The following is a 10,080-nucleotide window of genomic DNA, read 5'->3' as shown; positions in this document are numbered from 1 at the left end:
TATTTTCTCTCAAGCAACATCTGACCCGTAGAATGCAGAGCAGTGAAACAGACACAAGGGGGAGCTCTAACGTTGGTCCGGAGCAGCCACACTGACAAGGCTCCCTGCAGACGGAGGATTTTGCAGACACTGAGATATTTGAGATTATTCCCATGATTTTAAAATGCCCAATAATCTACTGATCAATTAACCTATTGATTAATCTGTTAGCTGTGACTCATTCCTCCCATTCTGTCTTGCCACTTTGATGAGCTTCTTTTCAGAGATCTTTGAGAACTTCGGGAGTTCCTCTCGATCCCAGAACCGGTGCTCTTCTAGTTCCTCCAGGCACTTCAAGTCTGCTCAGTTGTTGGGAAGCACATGGGAATCACAAACAAACATTTCTTATTTTTGCTGTTTTTTGTCTTGTTCCTTTAATTCCTCTGGAGGCTCCACTGACTTTGGTTGAGGTCTTGCTGAAAATTAGCTTGTAAAAACATTACGGAGGCTGGAATTCAATTCTTTTCCAAGAATGAAAACATTAAAAAAAATGTGTTCATCCTGATACCGAAGCAAAACGGAACAGAGAAGCTGTTCAACAGCTGTGGTATAAATTACATGTTGTTGTCATTCTGAGAACAGAAGTGTTCTGACCCCCCCCCCCCACGTCGGCTCTTCCATTAGCAGGCCTCGGGTGGGTAAGTGGTGGAAGTAATCTTCACACACTCTCATTCTGTCTCCCGTTCACTGATGAGTAAAATCAAATCAGTATCCAACCACATCAGTTTTACTTTCATGCGATGAATGTGGGCATGGAAATGTTGAGATCCGAAGACGTCCAGCTGAGCGCAGGACCCAGTGGGGACGGGGGAAGAGGTTTCCCCTGCGTTCAGGCCTTCCTTCCCCTCACCTCTCTTTCTTTCTTCTTTTGTAATTCAACAAAATCATGTTAAATCAAATCCGAGATTGAAATGAATGAACCATTTTGTGATATTATTATAACAAAAATGTCTCACTCTGTGTTTCTTAATGTTTTATCCTCTTCTGTGTTTTGATCAGGGATTCACCACATCATCAGCGCGACTGGTGTATCGTATTTATAGACGTTCTATATGTAAATAATATGTCAACAGTGCAATGAGCAAAACAAAGCAGATCCTCTTTGATATAATTTCATAAGTTTATTATTCATGTGCTTTTCCAAATAAGAAATCGGGAAATTACAGAGCTTCACAATGGCTACATGGGATTTTGTTGTTGTTGATGTGGACAAGTTTTCACTTTCATTTATTCTGTTACTTGCAGGGATACATGACTGCCTAAAAAAAAGGTTTAAAAAAAACTACATGATGACTTATTTTGCTTCCATATAATTAGAATACAACACACAAGAAATAAACTAATTAAAAAATAAAACAATAAAAAATGTAAAAAACAAAAAAAAGTTTTCAAAAATAAAAAAAAAACGTGTTTTTTTTTAAATGAAAAAAAAGAATACAACACACAAGCATTTTCCTTTTTTCTCAGTTTTAGCCCCCACACAATAAAAGTGAGCTTATATCAAATCTTTACAGCACAATGCAAATCTTAAATGGCTCGATGATGAAGTGAAGGTGAAAGCAGACGAGTTTTAGATGAAATGATGACGTACGAGCCAGCAGACCTCAGCGACAAGAGACGCTCGCCTGCTGTCTGAGAGGTGAATTAGACTCTGATTTAAATGCATCTAATGTGACGATAATCCAGGTCTGGAGACCAAACAGGGTTGAACTGAAAACCACAGGAGCTGAGGCCCCCCGTGCTAGAGTGGACGTGACGGGGCCAACATCAATAACTGAGCCTGTGTGAGTGTGTGTGTGTGTGTGAGTGTGTGTGTATCAGCTGCCTACTCAGGTCTCCCACACAACAACACTTTGTCAAGTGCGAGTTAGCCAAGCTTTGTTAGTCCCCCAGCAGCTCACCTCAAACAGACCTCTGATCTGACCCCCCTATCACCACACACACACACACACACACACACACACACACACACACACACACACACACAACACACACACACACACACACACACACAATCAGGAGCTCATGTCAGGAAAGAGTCAACAACATGAGGAAGCTTCTAGAACAACCTTCTTCCCTCCTCCTGCCCTCAGTCCCCTGTAACTTCAAATATGGTTCTCATGGTGGTAGTTAGGGGAACCACGACCCCCCACAAGAGAGGTGACATTCTACTATCAGTTGGAGGTTGTTTTTGTTTTGTTTTTGTTTTTATTAAACATGGTAATATATGCAATAATACATGATATTACTCTCTAGCTAGGTATGGTTACTCTTTCAGATTCAGGAAACAAACCAGTGCTCCCTCAAGTTTCCATAGCAACCAGAACCAGTCACATGATAAACCAGGGATGTGAAATATACCCACGATTGAAAACCATCACTTACAAACTTGCACTGATTTTTTTCTAAAAAAGGGAATTTAATTTGCATCCACAAATCATAACATTCCATTTTAAGATTTGTTTTACACCACCTGTAGTAAATCTGATTGTGTGATGTAGGCGGGTTTTAAATGAATATTACAGGATAAGTCAGGAGATAATCAAATTCATGGATCTGTAACAAATGAGGGGAATATTTGTCATTGTCTTGGGATTCCTAATATTAACATGCAGCTCACACCTTGTTGCATATTTGATCTTTAATCTGTTTCTTCCATTGACATTTTGTGGAGCTTTCATTGTTGTTTCGTTTTTAAGAATGTGAGCATGGGGAAGAAAATTCCAAGAAAACAAATAACATTAAAAAAAACATTAATAGAGAACATTAATATTTTCAGTGTGAAACAAACAAATGAAATATTTTCATTTACATTTCCAGCAATAAAAAAAACCCTCCAAAACACAAGTTTTGGAATTTAGAGGAAATAAAGGATCTGTTTAAAGGTCCGTACTGATTTGAGATTGTGGGGGAAATTTGATTGAGCATAGGTCTGCAATATCTAACTTATTGTATCCATATGCAGATGTAAAGTAGTGATCCTTTATTAGACAAATGGGAAAGAATCATAAAACATTCATGATGTTTACTGTCTCATTTTGCTGCAGTAGAAATGATTAAGGTGAGCTTAAAATGTAAGAAATACTTTTCTTTTCCAAAACTATAATAAATACCAAAATTTCACCCCCCCCCCGTGAGTATCACAGTCTCATGATTCTATTGTTTTTTTTCAAGGTTATCAGTCAGGATTACAATGGTAATCTGGACGATGATGTTTGCGTGTGAGATCCTCAGTGACTCTTGATGTCCAACATGGCGTGCAGTTCGCCAGGTTCGTATCCCAGCAGGCCTTGCAGGTTGCAGATGAAGCGGTAGACGTACCGTTTCCCGGCCGTCTTGCGGATAATGTTCTTGTCGTAGTAGTAGCGGAGACTGCGGCTCAGCTTCTCGTAGTTCATCTTGGGTTTGTGCTTCCTGCGGCCCCACAGAAGAGCTACCTGCGCGCGCACGCACACACACACACACACACACACACACACACACACACACACACACACACACACACACACACAGCTCATGAGACTTTCACATCAGCATCATGTTGATTGTGGTGTTTAGCTGTTGTTTTAAAGCGTCAAAAGATAACGTCATTTTTAATTTGCAACAATTAGAAAACTAATCTGCCATGATTTTAAATAGTTTCATCAGATTGAAAACCAAATACTGACATCGATGTTAAGAGCTCAGAGAAACGATGAGTTCTGCAGTTGCGTGTCGCTGACTCATGACGATAATCTGATGTTTCATCATTACTTCCGGTGGTTCAGCTCACTGATATCAATATCAATGTTAATTGAGGAGGATGCTTGTTAATATTGGTTATAAATGGTCAAACGATGCAAAATCAAACAGTGTGATTGATGTATTATCAAAATCAGTCAAGCAATGCGTGATTGACAGGAATGACCTCGGTCTAAACCGGCAAGTTTATCTTTCTATCTCGGTCCACAGCCACAAATATTAGAAGCTCAAAACTATAAAATATCATCCTGCTGATGCCTCATAAACACTAAGCAGGTGACCTGCTAATGGTAGCGGTTCTTGCTGCAGCCATAGTTGTAGTTTTATTGTATCAGACAGTTCACAGTTAGCTAGTGCACTGATCCTTCATAGCCGTCACCTCATCTGGGTCGGTCAGTTTGAACTCCCACCCGTCTCCCGTCCAGCTGATGCATGACTGACAGCTGCGGTCGGTAAGAAGCTCCAGCAGAAACTGCCACAGCTGAATGGGACCACTTCCTGTTGAGACAGGAAGTGAGCAATCACAGTGACTCCCTGGACCCACCTATAGCCCACCAGTGAGCTTGACTCACCAGTGTAGCCAGCCAGGATGGCGGCCGGGATCACGGCTCGGCCCACTTCGGTCTTGTTGCCAACATAATCCTTGAAGCTTCTGTAGGGTTGAAGTAAAGTGAAAACATCCCTGGAGATGGTCTCTTCCATCACTGGCTCCGTATCATGGAGTGGACTGGTCCAGGAAATAGAGCTGATCACGTTGGAACAGCCTCCGAGAGGCGCCTCCACCTCTGGGTCTGCGACTGGGAGAACAAATCACTCTTTGTTATTGATTATTTATTGATTGATTTTTTTTGTAACATCAAATAAGTGCGTTATGACTGAATGGGTTTATGTACTTGTTTTGTAAATGAGAAACTGTGTAAGATACAAACTGTTCATATCAATCAATCAATCAATCAATCAATCAATCAATCTTTAGTTTCATAGGACTTTTTACATATGTCATAATGGAGTAGCAGGCGAACGGAGATTTAAGAAGATGGACTGATGAACATTCAAACATCATTCTTCTTCTTCTATAATAATAATAATATTAATAATAATAATAATAATAATAATAAATGACAATGATGTAAAGCCAAAAATATGCATAACACTAATAAGTTAAATATCCAATGTGCAGTTAAAATGGTTAAGAAATAATAATACTTATCATAAAATAAGATCAATTAAAGGTGTATATTATCATGAAAATGATAAAATCCCAAGAAGATAAGACACTGAATCAAAAGGCTTTTAGTGTCAAGGCTTTATGGTTTATTGTTAATTGTTAATTTCATAAAAGGTGGACCTTCATTAGGTTTAACACAAGCTTTGATTCAAAATACTCTGACAGGGGATTTATCTATTTATCATTTCATTTGGCAGTTATGGGTATTAAAAAAACAATGCAACAATTTATGTCTAAATCCTGAAAAATTCATCTGAAATTATTTTCAACCACAAAAAAATAATTTGTCGAATGAGAGTTTCCTTTTCCATCAACGCTACTTTTTTTTCTACATTACAATCAACTTCATATTTGAAATAAAAATTTTAATTTAGATTGCGCTCTAAATGATGAAGTTCTTCAACATTATTGAAACAGAATTCTTTAATTTGATGTACTTCACTGTAATAACTTGAACATTGAAGGGTTTTTTGGCAGGCAGGTTTTTTTAATGTGAATAAATTTGGATCAAACAAGATTCATGAACAAGCAAACACCTGTTGCTGTTCACTGAAACGACGCGTGCAGCTTAGAACGTTGATCTAAATCAAGATGTTTTTAATGTAATTTGAATTATTACTTGTTTGAGAGACAAACACTCAAGTAAAGACAGCCAAACATAAATGATAAAACGACTCAGTTTTATACTTTTCTACCTTAGCGGCGCTCAAAGCTCTTTACAGTGTCATCTCATTCACACACACACTGATGGTGGAGGCTGCCATGCAAGGCACCAACCTACTCATCAGGAGCAATTATGGGTTCAGTATCTTGCTCAAGGACACTTCCACATGGTCACCGGGGTCGAGGATCGAACCAGCGACCCTTTGGTTGCTAGACGGCCACTCTACCCCTGAGCCATGCCGCCCATAACATAACTGCAATAATTAAGTAAATGTACTTCTTAGTGTCCACTACTTCCTTTTTCTAATAGATTTCTAGTCTTTTAGCTTTTTCTTTCTTTTTCTTTGATGTTTTGTGATGTTACAAAAACACAATTTAATTGGATGTAATTACCGCCTCAAGAGTTTTATTGTAATAACTTTTTATGAAATAATTACAAGAATTATTACTTTGTGGTCATCTATTTTTACAGTTTCAGCACCGATGCTGATCCCTCCTGTCACCATGGTAACCAATCTGGATCATATAATATCTAGTCATTAATGCTCACCTGCGGTCCCTCCTGCTCCCTGTAGCCGAGGGTCAGAGGTCATGTTGGGGTCTTCTGCTTTGACCATGTAATAGTCCTGTTGAACAGTGTCCAGGGGGACCAGGTCTGTCCTCGGGGAGTGATGACTGTGACTGTGGTGGTCCAGATGCTCCTGAACGTAGATGGAGTAATTCTCTGGAGGAACATATGCTCGTTACATCACTACAACCAGAGATCGGGCGATCATTCGGACCAGGAAGTGACTCCTTTTTTTTAACCTTGGTTGGTTTGCATGTGGTAGTAAGATAGAACTGTACAGGTGGGCGACGCAGAACCGCACACATGTTCCGTCTCTGTCACAGTCTAGACTAGAACGTTAGACAGAGATGTGCTCAACAATTAAAAAAAGAAATATGTATATATATATATTTTTGTGTATGTATATATATATATATATATATATATATATATATATATATATATATATATATATATATATATAAATAAAAGGGTTATAATTACTATAACAACTAATGGAATTGCAAAATGCACAACTTATCTAAAACCACTGATTCCCAACCTGGGGCCCAAGACCCCTACGGAAAGTCACATGATCATTTCTAGGGGACCCAAAATTGTTGAGTGGAAGAGCAGAAAAAGAAAAAGAACTAAAAAAAAGTTGACAATTTGAAACAGTACATGGAACTTTATTATTTTATCATTTTTTTTAAAAACCTCTTTCTAAAAAGGCAAATACTCCTTGCATGACGTACCAGTAATATTTAATCAGCTGAGCAAATTCTTAATTCATTTGCTGATGATCCTGTCATTTATGGATGAAGTGTGTAGCGTGCTGGGACCAGGAAGTGGAGAAATATGACGTAATTGTGCTGTGCGCTTTCAACGATTTCTAATGAGATAACAAGCTTGTGTGTGTGTGTGTGTGTGTGTGTGTGTGTGTGTGTGTGTGTGTGAGACAAATTTAAACCAATAAAATGATAAAAGAGTTCTTTTTAAATACCTGTGATAACAGTGTCTTGTTTTGAGGGAACAAAATAAACTGATTTATAATTGCAAGGATATTTTAGAAGTTTTGGTAACCAGCTTCCAAAGTCCAAGACAGAAGCTAAAGCACATTTCAGATCTATTAAAACTCGTATCAAATATTGGTAAATAATTTCTTCCTTTGCGGGGGTAAGTTGATGATTCTCCCTCATAGCTTCATCACTCTCGTGTGTTTTTGGTTCTACCTCTCCTCATGATCTCCAGATGCTCCCAGAGAATCTCTCCAGCTGTGCAGTCAGACATCAGGCCTAAGAAGGCTTCCCGGCCCAAACCGCACAGCTGGTTCCCCTGCAGCCCCTTCAGGTCCGAGCCCAGGCAGTGGAGCCCGAACTCGGCCTGGCACCAGTCCAGCCAGTGATTCACCTCCCATTCAGACCACAAAGTAGGATCTGGAACCAGAAAAGACAAATATCTCCATGTAGCCAATCAGCAAGCCTCCTCTTCTTTACCGCAACTCTCCCAGCGGAGGCACCTTGTGGGAAGTGACGTCTGATCCTCTCCTGGGCGAAGCCGGCGAAACTGGCCATCACCGCTTGACTCAGGACCTCCTTACTGGTGGGCGTGAGAGGGGGAACCTCCAGGGTGTCCAGCTCTGAAACACAGGCCATCAGGAGACATTTAGATATTAATACCATCACCACGCTCACCAATAGTGGGGGACAAACGGGTCTGTTGTCCCGCACCTAGGGTAGGGGTGGGCCCAGAACTGGGCCCTCATTAAGTTATGAAGTCTTTTTTTTTTTTAATTCCAAAATATGCCTTTTTGTGGAAAAAGTAATATTTGAGTTGCATAAAAACTTTAAAAAAAATTTCCTAATTGTCCTAAAATAGCGGTCAAGAATCCCCCCACCCCAACACAAAAATGGTTTGGTCCAAGCCACTGATCAAAATTTGATGTTGTCATTTGATTTAAAGTTCAGTGCCCTCGAAATGACCGGTCAGCAGAAGTCCGGTGCTCAAAAAAGAAAAGAAGGGAAGAAGAAAATCAAGGTTTGAGAGATTTTCTGAACAAATTTTTTTTTTAAAAGGTGGTGACGGTGAAGCAGGGACTCGTAGGCCTCAAGTCAACGAGGACCAAGGTGAGAAACAGCGCCAACACAACACCAGCCTTGTTACGTGACCTAGCTCTCGCGCTAACGTCCATTAGCTCGTATAAATCGAAGACATCTCGTCCCAGAAAACCTGTCAGTCGGCCTGCACACATCACATGTGCTTTCCTGTATTTTGATAAAACATCCATATATTTACACACACAAAAACATAATGTTGCATGAAATGTTTTGTTTATATCTCCTACATTTATAATTAAAAGCAACCAAGAAATTTGATATTTAGCTGAGGAGAACGACGTGATTGGTTCTCTGTTTGTTTGTTTACTTGCTTGCAGGATTACACAAAAAGTAAATCTACTGCAAATTTGGAGCAAGATTTTTTGTTGTTGTTGTTTAGAATTGTAAGATTTGGCTTCTTGTTTATTTTTTCAAACTTTTTGATACATTTATCAACAAATACTAAAGGAAGCTTTGTGAGAAAATTCAGGCACGTTTGAAGAACCTGTAAAATTCTTTCAGTCACACGGTGGATCAACATCTCTGTAACATCCTATGAGGCAACATTTTCTAATTCATAATTTAATTAATTTGTCAGAAAATATTAAATGGGGAAAAAAGAATATTTTTGATCATTTTGTTGATATTGTATATTTCCTTTTTTTTTTTTAAAAAGAGCTAATTTACATTCTGTTGGCTTTAGTGCAATTTCTCATTTCCTCCTTTTATCTTATGAAGTTAATTCCTAGATTAATACTTGATGGAAGTCTAAAATGCTGCATATCTTATCAATTGATTTAAATCTAAAAAAAAAAAAAAAGTTTCATCGACAAACATTTCATTCACAACTGTGTATAAAATGTAAAACCAATTAAAAAAGTACAATACAGCAAAGTAAACCTCTGACAGAACACATGGCTTCCCCTCGCCATGATGGTGCGGCTGGTTTGAGTGTCTGCAACCAAAGATCATCAGAGGCGACATTATTATTTCTAATTTCTGACATCAATTTCTAAATCATATCTAATGTTCATCAAACCCACAACACACACAAACTGGTGAAATGAAGAAGTGGGGATCGTGGGGGGGTGGGGGGGGGGCTACTTTTGTGGACTGTTTACGTGGATTGGTTCGTCTATGATCATTAAAAAAATGTTTATTTATGTTATAAATCATTAACTTATCAACTACCTCTAACATTGAAAGGTTATCATTTAAATGAAACTCATCAAATCTGGTCAGTCACACGAAAAGTTAGCTCAGGAGAGCCTCTGATTATGAGGTTTTGTTTAATCCAACAATAAATCCTCCCTCCATAATGATCAGAAATTCAGTTAAAATAAATCAGCTTGAAAGGCATGGAAATCTATTTTAATGGTCATCTCTGGAAATATTGTCAAGTTTTCAAAGCAGATCTAAACTAACCTGAACAGATGCATCATCATCATCATCATCATCATCATCATCGTCATCCTCGTTATGGTGTTGATGGAGGAGTGGGGGTCTTACCGTAGCTGCTGCACTCCATCCCAGCGGGTCAGGAACACAGTGATCAGGTGAAGGAAACAGAGCCCACAAATGAAGAAATGCAGCCTTAATATGATAGACAGGAGGAGGGGAGGGGACTGGGGGCTGACTGACAACTGTCAATCATTTGCACGTGGGAGGGGCAGGAGGCATCTGGCCCCTGGTGGAATAAATTATGGGAGAATTATAAACAGTTCACAACATCTCGTAATCCTCTGAAGAAAGAAGATGGCCTGGAA

The 10,080-nt window shown here is 39.1% G+C and overlaps 1 protein-coding gene across 1 annotated transcript; it reads right to left on the bottom strand.

Annotated features, from left to right (window-relative positions):
- Window positions 1-3,269: 3,269 nt before the first annotated feature.
- Window positions 3,270-9,842, bottom strand: LOC147238316 (protein C-ets-2-like). The gene is made up of 7 exons (XM_086198226.1): window positions 9,824-9,842; window positions 7,738-7,857; window positions 7,451-7,654; window positions 6,222-6,395; window positions 4,353-4,577; window positions 4,160-4,278; window positions 3,270-3,476 (listed from the first exon to the last, which is right to left on the bottom strand). The coding sequence occupies exons 1-7, from the start codon at window positions 9,840-9,842 to the stop codon at window positions 3,270-3,272; spliced, it is 1,068 nt and encodes a 355-aa protein (XP_086054352.1).
- Window positions 9,843-10,080: the final 238 nt, after the last annotated feature.

Source organism: Aulostomus chinensis, chromosome 24 (genome assembly GCF_037954235.1).
Source record: "Aulostomus chinensis isolate RoL2024-O1b breed Wild chromosome 24, RoL_Achi_v1.0, whole genome shotgun sequence".
NCBI classification, from domain to species: domain Eukaryota; kingdom Metazoa; phylum Chordata; class Actinopteri; order Syngnathiformes; family Aulostomidae; genus Aulostomus; species Aulostomus chinensis.
Note: the sequence above shows the minus strand (reverse complement) of the source record. Positions and strands in the feature narration are given on the sequence as shown.

Coding starts and splice junctions, on each gene's coding strand:
- LOC147238316 (XM_086198226.1), bottom strand. Junction 6,396..7,450: donor TCTGGAGATCATGAGGAGAG/GTAGAACCAAAA, acceptor ATGTTCCTCCAG/AGAATTACTCCATCTACGTT. Junction 3,477..4,159: donor AACTGACCGACCCAGATGAG/GTGACGGCTATG, acceptor GTGCGCGCGCAG/GTAGCTCTTCTGTGGGGCCG.